Consider the following 23,452-nt stretch of genomic DNA (forward strand, 5'->3'; position numbering starts at 1 on the left):
ACAGCGGTCTCATCCAACAGACAGACCAATTAGACAGATGTCTTAACCTACAGACAGACCAATCGGGCAGCGGTCTCATCCTACAGACAGACCAATCAGAGAGATGTCTTATCCTACAGACAGACCAATCAGACAGATGTCTTATCCTACAGACAGACCAATCAGGCAGCAGTCTCATCCTACAGACAGACCAATCAGACAGATGTCTTATCCTACAGACAGACCAATCAGGCAGCGGTCTCATCCTACAGACAGACCAATCAGACAGATGTCTTATCCTACAGACCAATCAGACATATGTCTTATCCTACAGACAGACCAATCAGATAGATGCCTTAACCTACGGACAGACATGCTTTTTATCTACCTAAACATCCTATAAAAAATTACTCTGATATTCAATTAATGACTGGAAAAATATGTGTGTTGCCAGAGCCTGTCTTGTCCTCAGAAGATTAGGTCGGCAGGCATTTTGTTCAGCTTAGTTTGGTTAGAAACTGCAGCTGTCTTCACATTTTCTACTATTTTATTATACTAACCATACTGTATGTATTATTTCTTGAATTCAAATTTTTTTTTGCATTCCCATAGTGGTTGAGAATATCACACCTGCCGGTTGGATTCATTTAATACAATCTTTAGCATATTATTTCAAACCCAGCTTTATTGCAGAGTACGGGGAAAAAATGATTTAGTCTTGTTAGAAAACCTCCCAATGCCACTTGGGTTTAAATGGTCCTTCTAGCCTGCAGTCAGAGTGTACGTGGCGGTGTATCTGTGCTGTATTTTGTTTAAGTATTGTGACATGCTTAGCGTTTCACCCTGTTGTTCTAGACAGGCCAGGCTATGGCACATATGGCAGACTGTCATTCTGCCAGTGTGGGCGTCAGGCCAGACAGGAGTTGGGCGGAGATAATTCTCTGGGGGCTACATGGCATTTTGGGTAACACATTTTTCTTTATTAGATCTTGGGCTAGTTTGGATTTTCAATTGTAACCCTGCGAAGGGTGTAGGAATCAATTTCAATGGTGATGCTTGACACTAATACATGCAGTAAACAGATCAATGAAGAGCAGACCATGGGGTGAAGAACATGGATGCCGTCGTTGGCAGATATTCACAACATCTGATCATACAAACGTCACATATCCGTCAGATATGTTGGGATTTTTGTGTTCTAAAAGCTAAATGGTGTATGATGGTGACCAAATGGTGTATGATGGTGGCCAAATGGTGTGTGATGTTGGCCATACTAGCATATAGAAATTAGTTTCCACTGCATTATAATCAGCTTGGACTTTTTAGTGATTTAACGGCCACTTAGTAAATATCGCATAAAAAAAAACGCCTAAAGGTTAGGTTAGGGTTAAAATTACGGTTAGGTTAAAAATGTTAGAGCAGTTTTTTGAGCGCAGAAGCTGATGACGACCCAGTGGGCGGTGCTTGAAGACGTTTTACGTGTAAATCAGTTGAGTGATGTAGGCTTTCATGTGTATTCGGCTTCACGTCCATACAATCATTCTACTTATTTACCCAAGATGTTTGGAGATTCCCAACTGGTCAACGCCGATCCGACGCAATTATTAGCCGTTATTAGTCATGAAATATCTTCAAATGACAGACAACGTAAACACAAGTCCACTTGAATGTGGACATGTGAAGGCTTTTCTTAAAATGCATTTGTGTGCATATATACTGCATCTACATTAACATTGTCAAGTCAACACCAATAGTTGGAATCAGACAAATGCACGAGGGAGAAGCAGGACTCTTGGAAAACATGCCACTGGCAGACTTTGACTGGATTGTTGATTACGGGGACTCCCAGTCACTGAGATATCATATTCATAAGCCAAATGGTGCATGTTGTAATATGCATGAGCAAATTAGACGTGCGAAACACAGGAGAAAGGCTGCTTCAAATGCAATGGGATTCATAAACACCGCTTTGATTCTTTTTCGGCCATAATAAATGGATGCAAATGTTGTTTTCTCGTATCATCGATCTATTACTATGTTCCTTGCAGAAACGCACTCCCTTTCTTCATCAAAGGCGATTTATCAGATCAGGCGAAAATGTATAATGGATGGCGGATTAGCGGGGTCACATTATGTGGGTCCTATTCATTAGGGCACACTATAGCAAAACGTTTGGCAACAGAAAAGAAAAACAAATATCTTTCTTTGGACTGCTTTGGGTATTTCCTCCCTGTCTCTTTCTTTCAACGCCAGATGAATACAACTCTGTTGGCCTGGGCATGGTAACAGAAGGGTGTCTAATCAAACAGGGCTGTGTTTAAAGGCCCCTGTGCTCCTTCACATGAGGTTACGTTTATGACCGGAGATCAAGGACAGGAGACAGGCCTTTTCTACGCCATCAAACCAGTCAGACTCAGTTTCTGACTGGGGAAAGAGCAAAGTCGCTATAGGAGGTTCACCAGGGACATGTGCATAAGAAACAGATGACTGTATCTTGTGAAGATGACATTTGTGGGCGACGAGGAGAGAATACTTCTACACACATTATTATAGGGTTGGTTGCTGTTCTACTTTGTTAATAACAGGTTTGTTCAAATAACTCTAATTTTAGTTCATTACGGTTAGCTGCATAGGTTCAGTTTGGCAGTAAAAAGTTTTGTTTTAAATATTCAGTTTTGCCATATAGATTATATTCTGCTGAATAGGTTATGTTTTTCCATATAAATGCAAATATTACTTTGTGGTCTACCCAGTGAAAATAACCCAATCACTGTGCAAACTCCGGTAACACACAATTCTGTTCAAACACCCTGTTCATGAACTGCATCTAAGCTGCTTATAAGCTTCTAATAAGTTACTGATCAGGCATTTTCCATTCTTCCTATTAAACAATTAAGCATCTTTAGATGCTGTGAAAGACATGTATAGTGCCTTTGGAAACAATTCAGACCCCTAGATTTTCACCAAATGTTGTTTTGTCCCAGATTTAATTGATTAGTTCTTTGTCTTGGCTTTCTGCTTTGGGTCATTGTTGTTTGGAAAGTTGAATCTTCCACCTCAGGAAGATGTGTCCTGTGTGCTGTGGATCAAGTTTTTTTGAAGGACCTCTTTGTATTCATCCTTCCATCGACCCTGATCAGGCTTCCAGTCCCGAAGCATCCCCACTCCATGATGATCCCACCACCATCCTTCACCGTAGGGATGGTATTAGCCAGATGATGATACTTTGTTTTTGCCAGATGTAGCATATGGCATTCAGTCATAATAGTTTGATATTGGTCTCATTATACCCGAGAATGTTTCCTTATACTTTCCTTGAGATGACAGTGTGTCTTTTACTCAGGAGTGGCTTCCGTCTCTGAACCAAGTCTGATTGATTAAGTGCTGGAGAGATGGTTGTCCTTCTGACAAGTTATTTTATCTCTGCAGGGAAACTGTGAAGCTCTGTTAGAGTCACCACCTCCCTGACCAAGACGCGGTTACTCTTGCCCGGTTAATTAGTTTGGCCAGTCAACCAGTTCAAGGAAGAGTCTTGGTGGTTTCCATACCGTGCTACAGGAAACTTTTAACACTTTGGCATTTTTCAAAAAAAGTGTTTTTGCTTTGTCATCATGACATATATTACATAAATTGATGGCAAGAAAATGAATCCTATAATAAATCCTAAATTAAGTCTATAACACAACAATGTGTAGAGAAATCGAAGGGGTCTGAACACTTCCCAAAGGCGCTGTATTACTACGGCAAATAATTATAGCTTATGAGACAAAATGTGTTGCCGCGTAAAACGCGAATGCTAAAAAAATTAAATTGTGTCACATGCTGCGGAAAATGGCGCGTCATACTTGATAGTCCAGGAGCCTTGGCTACTGGGGAGCTCATGCTTAGGTGCTTGGCATGGCCAGGCCGTGGAGCTGGACTCGGTCTCTCTGGCCGTTCCACTCACCAGCATGTTAGTGCATCTCGGGTCTTTAGAGGATTGCTTGTGTAATGCCATCTGTATTCAGGGGATGAGAGCCTAAATGCGTGCCCAGGCAGAGGGAGAGGTAAAAGTGTGAGGGAGGCGGAGATGCAGGGAGAAGCTCGCTGTCCATCAGCCATCACTCCACTGGCTTTTTCACAGGCTCCCTTACTCCCAGCTCCTCTTGTCATCGCTCTCGTGGGCAAAAAATTAATAAATAAAATGCAACAGGGGCGTTATCATTCAGATATGTGAATTGGTTTAATATTCCCGAAAATGTCATTTAAAACCGCAGAGATCTCTCACTTTGGTTAATTTAGATTTTTTTTTTACATGAAACCGTCAACCCTTTTTGTTTATCTGGAAGTACGTTTATGAGGAGTCATCTGGAAGTGCTTCTGAAATGTATGCAAAATTAATCACAAAGTCTGAGGCTTGATTGCGCTGATTGAAACTGCAATCTCTTAAAAATGATGTGAGAAAAATCTGTTGTTACCTATAATAGCACTTTTCATCTCTGACCCAGCTATGTTTTTAATTACTATACATGGTGAATTAGCTAATGAATAATGAATGGTATTCTACACGCTAAGTGCTCCGACTGCTAATGCACTGCACCTCTGTCTCTCTCTCTCTGTCTCTCTCCCCTCTATCTCTCTCTGTCTCTCTCTCCGTCCCGTCTCTCTCTCTGTCTCTCTCCGCCTCCCTCTATCCCCTCGCTGTCTCTCTCTCCATCCCCTCTCTCTCTCTGTCTGTCTCTCTATATCCCCCTCACTCCCTCCGTCGCTCTCAGTTGATTACTATTCCTCTGAAAGGCATTATCTAGTGTGTTGAGCAGATAGAGGGATTGTGAGTGTCTATGTCATGTTTGCGTTGAACAATGAGTCATGGCGTCTGTCTGGGCGGGCAGCAGGTTAGGCACAGCATGAGGTCCAACGGCAATGTACAGATAGATGGCCTGTCAAAAGAAAACATATCTAATCCTCCGCCACTACAGAGACGGCAACAATTCTGTTTTCCTAAATGACAAGGGTTTTGTGTGCGAGCACACACAGTGACATACTGTGCGGCGAAAACACCCACAGACGCGCAAACGCAGAAACACACACCCGACACACACAAACGCACGTACACACATGGTGTCCCTCTCAAAACATTTCTAATGAGAGTTGAATCCTCGGCTATGACACACACAAAAAAAACGCAGTACGCACATACTCACTCACCCTGTCTCTCAGCTGTGAGTGTTGGACTTACAGAACTCAATCGTTTTGAATTAACCCCCAACCCCCACCCCCCCCATGAGCCTCATGTGTATTCCGCAGAATTATCAAAGCAGATTAATATGAAGAAAGGAACGGATAGAAAACAGATCACACACTGCTAAATGTTCTTTATTCTTTGTTCATTCAGCCCAAATAAGCTTGATGGTGGTTTATTTCTCTATTCAACCTTCATAGTGGCGGAGATAATTATAGATGTTGGCTTGAGGTGAACCGAATCTCTTTTGCTGAAAGCGATTGTGGGTTGTAGGCTGGGGTGTGTCGTCTGGTGTAGAGTGGAGATGTGCTGACTGGTAATTTATGCGTTGGAACATCGTACACTAAGTTCAGTAAGAATTTCTAATCACGTAATTACATAATTACTTTTCAGTTACTCAGGGGGATCATTGTAACAGGTACTGAGTGCAGTGTGATAACAGACAGAAGCAGTTGTTCTGAGTAAGTCGTTTCTGGTCGAGCACCAGATGTTTGATTTTGATGCACACGCTTCAATCTGACATTTCCTATACACATCTGGCAAACAACGGGGGGGTTGTGAATCTGATCCGATAATGTTATTAAAGCGTGTTGTTTTCCCTCAGACATTTGTGAGTGGGATCAAATAAACCCCAGAAATTGTTTTAAGGATCAGATGTGTCGCATAGGCAACATTTTTGTATCAGCACTGAAAAAAAATAATACTAAAAAAAAATTGCAGCAAATGGCATGTGTTTTTTTCTGTTTTCTCCTGAAGGCTAATGCTGGTTCACTGCGGTACAGAGAGGACTTGTACTCTCTTTTTCATCTCCCTGAACACCAGCGGTCTGAGTTCATAGCCATACAGCTGTGACAGCGCAGGCGAGTCAGGAGACATCCTGGTGAACTAATCCCTTTCTCAAAATGTGCATTTTACCGGCCACAGTCCGGGGAATGTGGCAGTTTGCCCAGCCGAGCCTGCGACATTGTGCTTTTTCTGTGTCTCTTTTTCAACACTTTAGTCTGATGAAGACGACTGACTGACCGACCACGTCCTACTTTGTAGATGTTTATTTATCACAGTAGTCAGATAATGAAAAAAAACATTTTCATTACAAGTTGTTAAACATTAAGAAATATTTTATCTCTGATGTCATTTCATTCCATTCCACATCTGTCGATCACTCTTCAAACTAATTACAAGTTTTAAATCCTATACAAAGAAATGTAAAATACCTATTACACTAACATATAAACATTAACAATAATTTGGTCTTTAGTGAGTTAGATCATTTAGCTTTGGTTTTCTTGTAGGTAATTGTGGGTAATGTCTCAGATGTGATGCCTCCAGGGCAGCTCAGAAAGCTGACTGATGACACCATTACTGAATAATTTGTTTGTTCTTGTATTTTGATGTTGGCATTCTTCTAATTCTATCATTTAGAGGTCATCTTAAATAAGGTAAAATAAACCTGGTAAAATAAAGCTTAGATTATTATTAAGAAAAGTTAAGATAAAGGGGAAAATATACAATACATTTAATAAGTGCTGAATCCAAACCTATATTTCTTGTGTTTGGAGTGTCTTGACAGATATACCTTTCTTCACATCATATATAGTTGTTTTTTGTTAAATCATTACACATTTAACAGCTGAAAAACACATTTTAACAATTGAATTCCACATTTAACCTGATACAGTAGACATTCAGGCTGTTGCTTTTGGTCACGTTATTGTACTCAGATCTCAGAAACGCACCTTGTACCGATTCGTATCTCCCTATGTTACAAATTGGGATATGTTTTTCTGAGGGGCAAAGCATATTCTAATTCTAATTAGGATTAACATAATATTTTCTATCTTACCTGCTAACCGTTGGTGACCTTAATCAGCAACACCACACAGACAAACAACATCTATGCCCGGAGATATGAGCCATGCTCCTAGCTAGAGTTAGTCAGTGCTGTGCACACATCAACTAGATGGAAAGCAAGGGGTTCTTTTGACTGTTGCTCGCTAGTTTTTTTAATCTGAATACGAGGTAGGGTAAGTGAACGTCTTGGCAGGGCCCGTGCTGAGTCAGTGTAACGTCTACGCCACTGGCGTTTGGAGGTATCCACTCCAGTGTGTTGTCATCAAGCAGCAAAGTGTCCAGTATCTACTGAATCCACACTGACTTCACCGACTCTGGGTACCATATGGAGACAGAGAACACGCAACACGTTCTACAAAATGCAGCAAACTAAAATGTCAACGGTACAAAAGAAGTGACACCTTCATGGCAAAATTAATTCAAAATGTAGAAATTCTGAAAATTAGCTTGAAACTTGGTGTCCCATGTAGAGTACCCTGAGATGGGAGTCTCTTACTCCACAGATAAAGAATATCCACACGGATGACAGGAAAGCAATATTTGGGTACCTCTGACCCACACCACAGGTGTTGGAAATGAACACTGTGACAATCCTTAAAAATGGCAATCATTTGAATAGAGTCAATTCAATACAGTGTTACATTTTCCAATCTGAATCTGCTGTGGCGGGTCTGTAGCTGCCCAGAGCTTCCTGATCAGGAATCAATGGGGTGTTTCCAGCTTACAGCTGTGTGTATCCACCAATGGAATTAAACATCCTCTGCAAACCTGACAGACAGTCTGGGGTCCTTACGGTCCAGTAACAAAATGCCTTTGTAAGTCATTTAGATCAGACTAGGTGCTTATCAAGATAACTTACGGTCAGAATCCCACGGGAATCCAACCCACTAGCCTAGCTTTGTAAAAAAAAAAAAAAAAAACATGCAATAACTGACAAACTGAGCTACACGTTGGCTACATGAAACCTCAAACCCCCACTGCCCAGACACTTGCGGTAGAGTCAGTTATGTCCACATTCCACCAAGGAGCCTTTCGCCTCAACACCACCCAACAATCCCCCTCATATCTCCGCTGGTTTTTAGACTCTGGAGGATATCGGCCAGGGGTTGTTTTTGGACAGGCTATTATGGCAGAACACTTGGTCAGTCAATCACTCATTCAGGCATGGTGTAAAATGTTAATGGCTGTCAAATTCTTTGCGTCCTCTGTCCTTGGGAGAATCTCAATTGCATTTCCGTGATTCATTGCTTCTTCTTTCAGTGTCCTTCTCAAAATCTATTGGATGAGAAGGTCAGAGATCCCTCCCCCCCTCACTTTTAATCCAATGGGTTTTGAGAAATGAATCAAGTAAACACAACTGGCTTTTCACCTTGTTTTCTCAATTCCTCACCCTTCTCTCAAAGCACATTAAATTATTCAGGAAAGTTTAACATTCAACTGTCAACTATGAACAAATATAGAAATTCTGTTGTCTGTCAAACTAATTATTGGGGAAGGTTTAGCTATAAATGTTTTAGGCTATAAATGATAGAGTAGAAACAGACCTGCCTACCAAACCTCACAAAAAGGTTTCATGTCTCAAAATATGTGTCAAAATGTTTCAGGTGTCATTTTGAATGATGTGCAGATGTTTTGTTGTTGCCTTGAGTTATGGTTTATTTTTTCTAACCCTGATCTTTATTTTTGTAACTACACGTCAGAAGCTGCAAGAAAATTATATTTAAAAATATATCAGATGCTGACCTTAACGTCACACAATGGCCTTGATTTATAAAAAATAAAATAAAACGTGGACTTAACCAAAACGATCCCAATCTGCCGTCATCCTTGTCTTATTCCAAAGAAGTTGCAGCTATTACAGCCTACAGTATTATCTCAGTCCTAGGTTTGCATAATATTGACACCTTACTGAATGTGCCTTCTCTGTGTTAAGCAGAAGAGACTGCGCGATGCTGGACAGAGAGACAGTGCAATGCGACGCACTACACTTGGTTTTGAGTGTGATCTCTTCAGTAGCAGTCATGTCGAGAGAGTAGATCTGTATTGCTCTGTGTTGCTCTGACCTGTGCCTGGAATACTAAGGCTTACTGAGCATTCAAACACATAAACAGCCAATCCAGCTCTTCCTACCACCCAGGGCGTACTGTCTGCTCCCTACAAAAAGACAAAGCTCTCTCTCTCTCTAATCCTTTCCCTCTTATTGTCTCTGTCTCTCTCTCATTCTCTCTCTCTCTCTCGCTCGCTCACTCTCTCCCTGATTCCCCCACAGGGACAGAGACAGCCTTGGCAAAGAGCACCCCAAACATAGAGAGATCTCAGCAGATTATTTAGCCCTGCAATTATCATAATGGAGGCAGCAGCATAAGGTAATACGTGGACAGAAATTCAATTATCACTGTGAGCTGTGAGTCTCCCTTTATCTCAGCCCCATTCAACCAGGTGCAACACTAGAGAACTGAAAGAACAAGCTTCCACATACCGACGTACAAAACCAAACACTGTAGCGCACCTAAGAAATATATTTATATATATTCTCATTACATATTATGCAAAGTTTTGTTTTGTGTAGGCACAGTAGAAATGGTAACTAACGCATACAAAGCAGCTAATGGGATCCTAGTAAATGAAATAAAAATAAATATCAGCCTCTATTGAAATGCTCAAATAGCACAAATATACAGTGGCGGCCTTCTCTATGCAGCGGAACGCAAATGACATGAGCCTATTATCTGGGTGTGTGAAAGTGGCACTTCCACACCATTCCTTTGCCGTCAATAAGGTCAGACTGAGATGGACTAAAAGGATTTTCGAAAAATAAGTGTAGGCTACAGTGGGAAGTTGAGCTTGCTCCATTGTGACCTTTACAATATCTCACCAATTGTCTGTGTTTCGGCTGACCTATTGCAAATCACGGCAGTCACATTTCGGCCCCCGTTTTAATGTCATTACAGTTGGCAGTTTAAGAGCTCTGGTTTTTCATCATTGTCTTTTCTATCCGTCACGGGCCAAGAGCGAATTAATTTGGTCATCAAAAAATATTGTGATAATTTCCAATGGTAATGCTCTCATGCCATCTGGGATTGATTTAGTCTGCCTTAGGATGAGCACAAGCCATGTCTGGTCAGAAAATCAATCAGTGCGCTGCCATCCAATAATAAAATGATTATGTTAACTATGTAACCAGCGATGGATCTCATTTGAGCCTAAAGTGCATTAGCCCACGCAACAGATAGTCTAGTGGTTGGCAGAGTCAGGCCGGTAACCAAAAGCTAAAAGGGAAAAAGAATTTGGCGTTCTGCCCTTGAGCAAGGCACTTAACCCTAATTACTCCAGTAGGCGGCTCCGGATAAAAGTATCTGATGAAGGACTGAAATGTAAATGTAGGCCAAAGCAGTTCTAAGACAAGGTTATTAATAATGCAAATGCGGTCACTGACCCCACAGCTGCACACAAGAGAACAAGCCAAGGCCGTGCTAAGGAGCCTAAAACCTTAACATCCCGCTTAACACAGGAACAAGCAGATCAGTCATGCAAAGAAATATATACACCAGCAATATTGCATTTTGCCTTGGAGTTATCCGTTGAGTACAGGAAAACTAGCACGCTCTTGCACACGGTTTGCCTGTGATTGGATCAGCCAGCCTTAATTGCTTGCATTTTGAGTCTTTCAAGCATCGGGGCACGAAATTCTTTGCTCTTTCACTTCTTGCCCAGTCGAGTCAGCGTGCCCTCTATCTATACATACACGAAAGGCTGCTGATAAAATGCAGACTGAAAAATTAGGTTTAGGAATTAATTTGCAGTCTGAAAAATGTACAAACAGGACAATCGGAGAGGGCATGTGCCCTCCTGTCCCCTATAGGCACAGCACTACTGCTGGAGTGAAACCGGCACATACGAACAAGCTGTGCATTTCTGCCTTGGGTTAATGACTGTCTCACAGTGACCTAGGATTTAATGTGGGGTTGACATTGATTTAACCAGTGGTCTCCAATCCTGGAGACAGAGCCTACAGTCTGTCTGTGTGTGTGTGTGTGTGTGTGTCTGTGTGTGTGTTCATGCGTGTGCGTCTGAACAGTATACAGTGGAGAGAACAAGTATTTGATACACTGCCGATTTTGCAGGTTTTCCAACTTACAAAGCATGTAGAAGTCTGTCATTTTTATCATAGGTACTCTTCAGCGATCTAATCTAAAACAATAATCCAGAAAATCACATTGTATGATTTTTAAGTAATTAATTTGCATTTTATTGCATGACATAAGTATTTGATACATCAGAAAAGCAGAACTTAATATTTGGTACAGAAACCTTTGTTTGCATTTACAGAGATCATACATTTCCTGTAGATCTTGACCAGGTTTGCACACACTGCAGCAGGGATTTTGGCCCACTCCTCGATACAGACCTTCTCCAGTTCCTTCAGGTTTCGGGACTTTCAGCTCCCTCCAAAGATTTTCTATTGGGTTCAGGTCTGGAGACTGGCTAGGCCACTCCAGGACCTTGAGATGCTTCTTACGGAGCCACTCTTTAGTTGCCCTGGCTGTGTGTTTCGGGTCGTTGTCATGCTGGAAGACCCAGCCACGACCCATCTTCAATGCTCTTACTGAGGGAAGGAGGTTGTTGGCCAAGATCTCACGATACATGGCCCCATCCATCCTCCCCTCAATATGGTGCAGTCGTCCTGTCCCCTTTGCAGAAAAGCATCCCCAAAGAATGATGTTTCCACCTCCATGCTTCACGGTTGGGATGGTGTGCTTGAGGTTGTACTCATCTTTCTTCTTCCTCCAAACACAGCAAGTGGAGTTTAGACCAAAAAGCTCTGTTTTTGTCTCATCAGACCACACAACCTTCTCCCATTCCTCCTCTGGATCATCCAGATGGTCATTGACAAACTTCAGACGGGCCTGGACATGCGCTGGCTTGAGCAGGGGGACCTTGCGAGCGCTGCAGGATTTTAATCCATGACGGCGTAGTGTGTTACTAACGGTTTTCTTTGAGACTGTGGTCCCAGCTCTCTTCAGGTCATTGACCAGGTCCTGTCGTGTAGTTCTGGGCTGATCCCTCACCTTCCTCATGATCATTGATGCCCCACGAGGTGAGATCTTGCATGGAGCCCCAGACCGAGGGAGATTGACCATCATCTTAAACTTCTTCCATTTTCTAATAATTGCGCCAACAGTTGTTACCTTCTCGCCAAGCTGCTTGCCTATTGTCCTGTAGCCCATCCCAGCCTTGTGCAGGTCTACAATTTTATCCCTGATGTCCTTACACAGGTCTCTGGTCTTGGCCATTGTGGAGAGGTTGGAGTCTGTTTGATTGAGTTTGGCTGGTAGGTGATCAAATACTTATGTCATGCAATAAAATGCAAATTAATTATTTAAAAATCATACAATGTGATTTTCTGGATGTTTGTTTTAGATTCCATCTCTCACAGTTGAAGTGTACCTATGATAAAAATGACAGACCTCAACATGCTTTGTAAGTAGGAAGACCTGCAAAATCGGCAGTGTATCAAATACTTGTTCTCCCCACTGTACTTAACAAGGAATATACTGTAGAAAGATAATGCTTATTCATTCATGAAAGATTTTAGGAAGTAATTGTTTTGTTATGAACTATGCTAATGACCAGAAACATGTTTAAGCAAATGTTGTCTTGCAAGGTTCAGTACATGCTACATATTTGAAACTCTCTCTTGGTCAGCATTAGGTAAGGTTTTCCTCCTACATTCGTTTCAAACCTTAGTTTTTGGTTGCTGATCTTCTACATCATTTCACGGATGCCCTTGGCAACCATCCCATAAACCAATGTCTCTCAGAACGGAATAACTCCAGAGAACCATTTTCTATTTTCCCCATGATCCCACACCCATTGACTGAAAGTGTGCCACCACCGCAGATATAGGATAAGGCGCTTCGCAATTGTTACGGTACACCTCGTGTACACTAAACCCACCACAAAGATTACATTGCTCCCTGTGATATTGCTAAAATGGTTTGTCGTGTGTTTTTGAGGAATATTATAATATTATAATTTCAGTGTCGAATCAGATTACCCGGTAATCCAATCCAGTTTATCCTCCTACGTGTTGGCTGCTACGCGCTGGCTGCAGCGTTCTTGGCTGCTAATCTTCGCTGGAGGGTTCCTTTTGACAAATATCCAGGATGTCAACCCAAGCCCCAGGCTCCAACTTTATCTATTCTTCAGAAATTGTGGGGGGAAAATAAGTGCTTTTATGATGTGGATACAACATCCGAATTCTGTAACATAAAATCGGAAAATAATGGCCTTTATGATGTGGATAGAAAGACCACTAAAAACACACTATAACCTATTTCTATAAAAGCAGTAAACTGTATACATGAAGCATAATTTACATAATGCAAAGGGCATTTAAAAAAAAATAACATCAACGCAGTGATTTGTAATTCTGCACTATAATGCGTAATGATTTGGACGTCAAGAAGAATTCGTAATTTGGATATAACCACGGGCGCTCACGTAGCGCTATCTGATAAACGTACAACTTTCGCGAGCCCAATTTGAGCGACGCTCTCAGGTGCGTCTATATTTAGGAGGTGGACGGCTTGAAAAGTACAAACCACCAACACGGATCCTGGTATTTACAAACGTTTCACTGTCTGCTTGACACCAGAGCACTGCGTCACTCCAAACACTGTGGTCGGCTGCCCACTCACAGCCCCAGATACGATGATCCAGCTGAGGCCACACTTTGGGGGTGGCTATAGGTGACCTAGAAGTTAACAGCATCGGTCCAGCCACCGAATGGCACTGACCCCCCCTCCCTCGACCAAGCTGACAACGTAAGAAAAAAAACTCATGGGAAAAAAGACTCCCAAAGCCAAAGAGACGAAAAAACACACTAACCCGACAAGGTGAAAACCAGTCGTTCTGCCATTGAGCAAGGCAGTTGACCCTAATCACTGCAGGGTCGCCCGTGAACAATGGCTGATGACTTGGCCTTGACCCAACTCTACAAGGGTGTCTGGGGTGGGTGCGGGGAGGTACAAAAATGCTCCACTATCCACCTTGTATGTGTGAAATAGGACAAATATAATTATTATTATCTATCTTCCAGTCCATTTGAGCTCCTCCTTCATTAATTGTGAAATGGAATGCACAACATGATTGATTTGGAGCATTAGCTTTTGTATTAGCAGGCCGACACGTGATACACGGCCGGTGGATAAAGGATGTACTCTATGTCTCTTACTGCAGCGGGAGAAAGGGACTATGAGTGACTGAAAGCAGTGTGTTGTCGACACACTACAACATATGAAATCTGTCCGCCTACTGCTAATGTATCATCATTGACGTGAATGGAAAACGCGCCTTTTTAATATCAACTCTACCGCAGTTAGTTAAGCATGCAACATCAACAGTTAATTTTAAAGTAGCCTAGAGTTACAGCCGGTGTTTTAGTTTCACAGAACTCCCACACTTTCAACACGTACGTCTCTTTTCCGCCATGATTTTTTACATTGTGTAATGCGGCACACGGCTAATCTTGTTGCATCTGTCAACTTACTCTGAATCAAATGCAATTACAGTACATGATCCGATCTACCAGCTAATTGCTTCTTTTGCAAGCTTTGTATGCATAGCATGATCGTGAGTACATTGATAATACATTGGTCTCTACGGTCTACAGGCTGTTTCAGCAATGTTTTGGGTTTCACATTGATTACATTGCTACATTTTCACCCGTGCTTGCTCAGGGCCAAATAAGTTCTGTATGTATAATTGAAATCAAGCACACCAGTTAACGTTTCACTGGAGATACATATTAATTAGACCATCTACATTTAGCCCGAGATTATAAAAAAAACTGCAAGGCCTAATTTAATCAGTGTCTTAAAATTGACTAATTTAACATTACCTTCTGACCCGAGAAGCATAAAAAGCCAACTGTTCCTGGTTGCAGTGTTTATCAACAAAATGATGACCAAAATACAACACTGTCGTCGCGAGCGTGAGAACCTCTAAGGACCCAACTCAATATGTTACGTGTCACAACTTGTGCATCAAACATAGCTACATTTACATGAAGTCGTTTAGATGACGCTGTTATTCAGAAAGACTTACATAAAATGCATTATGCAACTATTTACATCGCTAGTCCGTAGACCGGTACAGGGTACACGTTCCTGCATTCAACCGCGTACCGTCCACAACACCATGGCGACCACCACCAGTGCTCACTGTGTTGTAAGATACGCCCTATGCTGCTACAGAGTGGGAGTTCATCTGCGTCGACGCCTTTGTCACCGTTTTTTTTTTCTATAGGCTTTCTTCCCTGCAATCAGCCATTAAAGCGACGAGGCTGCTATGCGGAGTGTTTGGAATGCCGGCGTGACAAAACGAGCCCCTGCCAGGCGGTGGCCTGATTCCGTCTGGCACCGGAGTGGAAGTGTCTCTCGGCGGGCTTCTCACAACGCTCTGGAGTGGCATCTCTGCTGGTGCTAACTACTTTCGCTGGGGCATATTTAGAGATTCATTTCCCACTGATTAAATCACCCATTTGTCCCCACTGGAAAACGCATTTCCACTTCGCTTCACAATTTTCACAGTTTAGAAAACACCTGTCAAAACAGTATTTTCCTTTGCCTCCGGGTCCTTCTGAAATAGATGATTACCGATATGACTTTAGCTAGAGCAGATGAGGAGAAAAGAAGAGAATGCTTAAGGGCCTTGAAAATACAAGTAATGTTGATATTTTACACTGTTTGAGTTATTTGCCCTTTGCTATACCATTGATATCATCGCCCTTCGTCAGGGTATTCAGATCAACTGGCGAAATGTTTTACGTATATATACTTGACTACCAAACAAGATACAGTCTACTTCGTTATCTAATGAAAATGTTGGAGTTTTACCCCACATCAGAACCATTGCGAACGTTTCCTTTTCTCCTGAAACACATTATGGGGAGTTGCATTTATCCACACAAGCAGTCGAACATCCTACTGTTTTATGGATTTTGCGAAGTGATTTGTAACCAAGTGCTGTAAATCGAGTGCACTGCATAATCTATCTCGGGCTCTAAATTGGGCTCTATATTTATATCTATATATATATATATATATATTTATATCTATATATATATATATTTATATCTATATATATCAATCTATATATATATATATATATATGCATAGTCTATCTATCTATCTATCTATATATATATATATAGATAGATAGATAGATATAAATATATATATATAGATAGCGAGATAGACTATGCATATATATATATATATAGATTGATATATATAGATATAAATATATATATATATAGATATAAATATAGAGCCCAATTTAGAGCCCGAGATAGATTATGCAGTGCACTCGATTTACAGCACTTGGTTACAAATCACTTCGCAAAATCCATAAAACAGTAGGATGTTCGACTCCCTGGCTGTATAGTAGCATTACATAATTACAGATGATTGAAAATTCATGCTTAGCAAGTTATGAGAAGGATATCACATTTCTGAATGCCTGATCTTTAGCCACATGTATGCCTCATATTTCTGAACATCAAAAATAACCCTACTGCTATTTCGACGAACATACCGAAAATATATGTATAACCGATGTCTGCGTGGCCAAAAAGAACATTAACTCGCCAACTGCCTGTCTTGGTCTCGTTTGTGATCAGGGCCGTGGCTAACGCGGAGAAAGGAGTCGCGTGGCCCGAAGACGGAAGGCTTGTGTTGTGCTAACGTTTGCATTAGCCTACAGTTACTAGTAGAAATGACACTAGCCTGCCCCACATTGTCTACTGCAATTTGTCAATTCGACGCAGCTTGTCTGACAATGTTAGCAATGGCTGCCTTGCCAATGATAGCCAAATCCAACTATCCCAACACACAACTGACAAATAAGTTAATGTCTGTTGTAGAACACCTCGAAATGTCAGTCCTGCACCCAAGAAAGACCTCAGATGATCGGCTACAAACAATCGATGTGTGGAATCTCACTATTTAGCAGAGCGCCATAGACCAATGCTCCGGACATGATAGACTCTTGCGCAGAACGTGATACACACCAAGATGTGATAGCACTTTCGCAGATGCTTCAGGATCTTTACTGCCAAAGATACATTTTCTCAAAAGGTCAGGAAATGTCAGATGCACAGCCACTCATGTTTTTTCTCTCTTTTTTTATGAGATAGGGAAGTACATATGGGAGTTAGACGCTCCACTGGGTTTTTTCAGTTCCATTGCCCCTAGTCAGAAGCCTGTCCTGGAGAGCCCGGAAAATCTGGAACAATCCAGATTCAGGGATCTCTCTGAAAGCTTTAACGTTCCACAGATGGATAGTATTTAGGATGAGTGAACAACCACTCGTCCCCAGTGATAAGATGTCTTCATTATAATGTGAATTTGTATGTCTGATGTTATGTCTATGTCATGGATCTCTTTTGTCTATTTTTTTTCGACACTGCTATTTCCATTTCTATTTTTATTTGCTTTGTTTTGTGATTAACATATAACAAAGCACAATCTAATGGCATGTAATCTAACAAATCTACAGAGTTTCTGTCTCGTTCTTGTACGTCTTATTTTCATGCAGACAAACGCATCCACACACTGTGTGGTTCGGCTTCGGTAGATTTTATTCTATCATGTCACGTTTTCAATAAACATCTTTTGAACAGGAGCTTACTTTGTTTGCCTTATGCTGGTCTACTGCCTAATCATCCATTTTCACTTTTTTCCCCCCTTCTTTACCATATTGCAGAGAAGACCACCAGGCAGTGAACTATGAATGCTGAATACAATGATCTCCTCCCTCCAGCGCCAGACAATGAGAGGTCCTAGGCTGAGGGGGGCACTGTCCTACCCCCTATTTGTGTTCCTCTTGGCCCTCCAGATCCTGGCGGTGGCCGGCTTGGTACGTGCCCAGACCTGCCCTTCAGTCTGCTCCTGCAGCAACCAGTTCAGCAAGGTGATCTGTACTCGGCGGAGCCTGCGCGATGTCCCCGACGGCATCTCCACTAACACGCGTTACCTGAACCTGCAGGATAACCTCATCCAGGTGATCAAGGTGGACAGCTTCAAGCACCTGCGGCACCTGGAGATTCTGCAGCTGAGCAAGAATCACATACGCAACATCGAGATCGGCGCCTTCAACGGCCTGGCCAGTCTCAACACCCTGGAGCTTTTTGACAACCGCCTCACCACCATCCCCAATGGGGCGTTCGAGTATCTCTCCAAGCTCAAAGAGCTGTGGCTGAGGAACAACCCCATTGAAAGCATTCCATCGTACGCCTTCAACCGGGTTCCCTCACTGCGCAGGCTGGACCTGGGCGAGCTCAAGCGGCTCTCCTACATCTCCGACGGGGCCTTCCAGGACCTGAGCAACCTGCGCTACCTGAACCTGGGTATGTGCAATCTTAAAGAGATCCCCAACATCCTGCCGCTGATCAGGCTGGAGGAACTGGAAATGTCGGGGAACCAGCTCACGGTCATCGGGCCCGGCTCCTTTGCTGGCCTGGGAAACTTGCAGAAGCTCTGGATGATGCACGCCCAGATCCAGACCATTGAGAGGAACACCTTCGATGACCTGCAGTCGCTGGTGGAACTCAACCTGGCCCACAACAACCTTACCCTGCTGCCCCACGACCTCTTCACGCCGCTGCACCGCCTGGAGAGGGTCCACCTCCACCACAACCCTTGGAACTGCAACTGCGACATCCTGTGGCTCAGCTGGTGGCTGAAGGAGACGGTGCCCGCCAACACCAGCTGCTGTGCCCGCTGCCACACACCGGCCGGCTACAAAGGCCGCTACATCGGGGAGCTGGAGCACAGCTACTTCCAGTGCGACGTGCCCGTCATTGTGGAGCCGCCAGCAGACCTCAACGTCACCGAAGGCATGGCGGCGGAGCTCAGGTGCCGGACGAGCTCGTTGACATCGGTCAGCTGGCTCACCCCCAACGGGTCTCTGGTGACCCACGGCGCGTACAAGGTGCGTCTGGCCGTTCGCAATGATGGGACACTGAACTTCACCACCGTCACATTGCAGGACACCGGAACATATACCTGCGTGGTGAGCAACACGGCTGGCAACATCTCTGCCTCCGCCACGCTCAACGTCACCTCTGTGGAGAACAGTGGCGTGACCTACTTCACCACAGTCACCGTGGAGACCATAGAGACAGTAGATGACAGCCAGACGCCTGCTCTTCCACCGATTGGCTGGGTATCATCTTCCACCACCAGGGGGCCCCCTGTCCAGACCCGGACCACAGAGCGGACCTACACTGTCCCTGTCCTTGACCTGGATGGGGAGGGGGACCGTGGCCTTGAGGAGGTGATGAAGACCACCAAGATCATTATCGGATGCTTCGTGGCCATCACACTCATGGCCGCCATCTTGCTGGTCATCTTCTACAAGATGAGGAAGCAGAACAACCAGCAGGACCCGGACGGCCCCGCCTCCTCCATGGAGGTCATTACAGTGGAGGAGGAGTTAGCTGGGGTCGCTGCCATGGAGGCCCACCTACATCTGCCCCCACTGGAGCATTACAACCACTACAACACTTACAAGAACGCTTACCATCACCCTCCCATGCTCAGCGCCCTACACCACTCCCATACGCAAGAACCTTTACTGATTCAAGCCAGCTCGAAAGACAATGTGCAAGAGACCCAAATTTGATTCAGATTCATTAGGCTCGAAGAGGAATCCGATACAGAGAGTATCATGAACAGAATGGTATTGATTAGTGTAGGAATGAATTGACATAGACTTTACTGATGTTAGAAAACGGGGATGTCTGCTATTTCAAAAAGTGTCTTTACGAAGCAAAGATTATTTATTAAAAAAAATATATGTCTAGTGGCTAAATCAAGAAAAAAAAACTGTACTAGCTTTTTAGCTCCTTTTTATGTTTTCCGTTATATGTTATGTTAGGGGAAAGAATGGCTCACTGCAAATCTACAAAAAATAAAAAACGAATTACCCTTTCCAAATTTAAGTGCACCGACAGAATTTAAGGTTTATTTCAGCGGAGAACAATAATGCCTCGTTTGAGAACATGACTTTGTTGAATAGTAGTTGTACTATTCCTCGGTGTATCTGTAGTCCTGTGGATATAGCAGTAGCACTAACTCAGCAAAATTAAAGGGAAGGTTCACCGTCTCCTTACTCAGTACACCAACATTATTAGTAGTAATGTATTTTGTATCCAGGTTTGAATCATGTTATTCACACCAACAACATCCAAATCCTAATGGGTTTATGGGGAGAGGGCAAACAAGAATAACTGACAAAAACAGCATGCCTACTGCACATTTGTCCCTACTGAAACTATGACGCTAACAAGACAAAATGCTATGAAACTATTCGCTGTTTGAAATTACTTGCAATTCATGTCCACAAGATGAGAATTCCATGTGAGAGTAACAAACATTTAATTTGACATAAAATTCCCTTTGATGTTTTTATTTTTTTTGGATGCATGGAAAATATCTCATGCAATCCTCTCACTGGCAGAATTGACATAATTCAGATGTTTTGTGTTATCGAGCTGATCGACATGGCTCTCGCTGGCACAACCCCCCCGCCCCCTCCCCTCAGCAGCATCTTCAGTCCCTCGTCAATATTTTCAACTGATGCCAGGATAGCCTGCTTCAATTGGAACTAACCTCAACAGCAAACCATCATGTTTGCGCTCTCTTATGTTCATGTAAGCAATTTTTGCTTTGATCACTTCCAAAGCTCAGTTTTTTTCATGTGCACTGATGTTGGTTCATCTGTGTTGCCGGTATCACACTGTATGGGAGTACAGCAATTGTACTGGCATTTCTGGAAAGCAATTCTCAGCTATTCAGGGAAACCCCAGTCATCTAATTCCGTGGGTTATTATGATAGGGAGAACATCTGAGCTGTACATTGTTTTACCTTTTCTTTGAGTTCTTTGAGGCTATTTACTAGTACTATTACCATGACTACTGCTACTACTGCCAAAATCAAATATTAATAATAATAATAATTAAATCTCTGGTTTCATCAAGTGTTATTCTGCTACTAAATATGTTTTGTTATTGTAATTCATATGAAACCTAAATTTAGTTATAGATATCCTCTTTTGAAAGTACTATAAGAATGTAACTAAGCATCTGAATATCAAAGATGTTCCTATATAAATCTCATAGTCAGGTCTTCCTCTGGCATTTTACAGCTTATTCAAAGGCACCTCTGAACACCTCTGAAATCAAAGATAGACCCCTACCAGAGATATGTTGCTATAGATTGGTATAATGTAAATAAAAAATATAAATATACAAATATATATATATATAAAATCCCTGAGTCTAGAGTTCTAGTTGACTGATAATATCTGCAATAAAGGACGCAATGACTAAAGCACAGAAAAAATGCTAAATGCTAAATAACCTCTACATTTTAATTATTCACAATGGGTTTGGTTTCTGTGATAATATAAATAGCATTTACTAAAATTCATTTTCATAAATTGTAGAAAATGACAAGTAATGACTCAGCAAAATGTGACAACAGATATTCTCTTTAATTAAATCAATATATAGATATATAGACAGATAGATAAATATGTTGGGGATCAACTGAAAGCACAGAAGATGTTGGGTGAACTTCCTTTATCAGATTAAGTGGGAGTATTCTCATATTATATCATACTCTGCCTGTCACTCAAATTAGATGAAACAGGCTACAGATGTTGTCATGACTTGGCTGTTAATGAAATGAGCAATGAGGCCAACATGCCTCGGGAACCAGGCGGTCAAATGACTGAACTTGCATTTCCCCAGTGGCTCCTAAACAACAGGTACGCATCCTTCACTTTAATTAAGATGAAGGTCTCTTATCCTCCCTCCCCCTCTCACGCTCCCTCTCTCCCCCCCCCCCCCCCCCCCCCAACGTCTCCCTCTGTATTCTTACCCCTCCCACTCGTCCCCATCTCCACTCTCCCAATTTTTTGTTCTTTCAAAGCCCCCCCCCCTCCACCCGCCGCCGTTCTCTCTCTCTGGCACATTCTGCTCTCGTCTCGCATCTGGTTTTGTCTCGCTGCGTACGTCGAGGGCGACGCGGTGCAGCGGGAGGAGGAACGGGGGCCATGAGGCAGCGCGCCCCCCCCCCCCCCCGTTAGCGTGTTAATGATCTACGTCCGCGGTTCTGTCGCGTTACCTTGGCATCACCCCCGGGGTCACACACGCTCGGCTGCTGATAGCCCGTCTGTTATTGCAGATAAAGCAAGCAAATGAGCTTGCCCGCACTTCAGCATTGACCCTCGTGGCTAACGCGGTGGGCTAACCGTCCACACTGACAGTAAACAGCGAGAGGGGGGGTGTAATCACTCATTAAACTGCGTCAGTAGTCCATCTGTAGGCTGCTGGAGCTTACGGCCGAACCGTTTGAGGAACTGTAACTCGTATCCCTACACAGATCAGCTAATGGGGGGAGCTGGTCTTTTGATTTCCGCACAGCTACCATTCTGGTCCTTCCAGCCATGTTTGGTGGGTGAAAATGCCCAGCACCGGTCCTTTTGATCACGCCTCACGCCTCACTCATCGGCCATCTATCACACCACCGCCCGGTCTTTTCTCCACTCTGTTTACACGACGGGTCTAATTTGGTATTCAAGGGATGGAGTGAGGGGAAGGATGGAAGGAAGGAAAGGAGGAGGGAGGGAGGGAGGAGAGAGAGGAGGGAGGGAGGGAGGGGAGAGGGAGGAGAGAGGAGGGAGGGTGGGCAGAACGGAGGAAGGTATGTAGCAGGGGCCCATGATGGCCATGAGGGTCTTCAAACAGAGATATTGGTGATGTGAAGCAATAGAAGGGAAAGGGGTGCAGAAATAGCCGACAGATAGTCGTCATGGAAACACTGACCTTGTGTGGGGAGTGAGGAGGAGCAGATGGCTGTCATCACTGCGCTAAAAAACTGCTGTTTAACTTTCCAATAAAACTCCACAAATCCACTCGCAGATTGCAGGTTAAAGTGTCTTAGTGAATTACAAAGGCACAGAGTTACGCATGCTTCAGTTACGTCCACTTAGCGCCACTGGGTTGATGGAGAGAATGTTTGCTACGACGGCATTAGCCTACATCTTCACAAAAGGTCACTTACGGGCCAGATTTGAACAACTGTTTTTTAATCGCAGCGGGGCACAGCCAGTTGCCGTTTGTTAACCTGCAGTAAGTCACGATGACTGCTCGCCATACATCACGCTCCTGACAACATGATGAGAAATAAAGTTGCCGACTCACATATGGCCTTTCTTCAAAAATAGGTTGGGTCAACGTAACCTGCTGCATATCAGGTGGTCCTGTGTGACCCAGGGGAGAGGAGCGCTGTCTACGACTGGGGCTGCTGGCACCTTACAGATATGCA

The 23,452-nt window shown here is 43.2% G+C and overlaps 1 protein-coding gene across 2 annotated transcripts in view; it reads left to right on the forward strand.

Moving 5' to 3' along the window:
* lrrc4cb (leucine rich repeat containing 4C, genome duplicate b) overlaps positions 1-21,962 on the forward strand; it is a 28,488-nt gene extending 6,526 nt beyond the window's left edge. Inside the window, exons 1-2 of one of the 2 annotated variants that reach the window (XM_010895908.4) lie at positions 17,026-17,193; positions 17,822-21,962. In XM_010895908.4, coding sequence (XP_010894210.1) covers positions 17,849-19,741 — 1,893 coding nt within the window. In that variant the 5' untranslated portion in view covers positions 17,026-17,193; positions 17,822-17,848 and the 3' untranslated portion in view covers positions 19,742-21,962. Of the gene's footprint in view, positions 1-17,025; positions 17,194-17,821 lie in introns of those variants that run through there. The other variant, XM_010895907.4, reaches the window with a different exon arrangement.
* The last annotated feature ends 1,490 nt before the right edge of the window (positions 21,963-23,452 follow it).

Source organism: Esox lucius, chromosome 2 (genome assembly GCF_011004845.1).
Source record: "Esox lucius isolate fEsoLuc1 chromosome 2, fEsoLuc1.pri, whole genome shotgun sequence".
NCBI classification, from domain to species: Eukaryota; Metazoa; Chordata; class Actinopteri; order Esociformes; family Esocidae; genus Esox; species Esox lucius.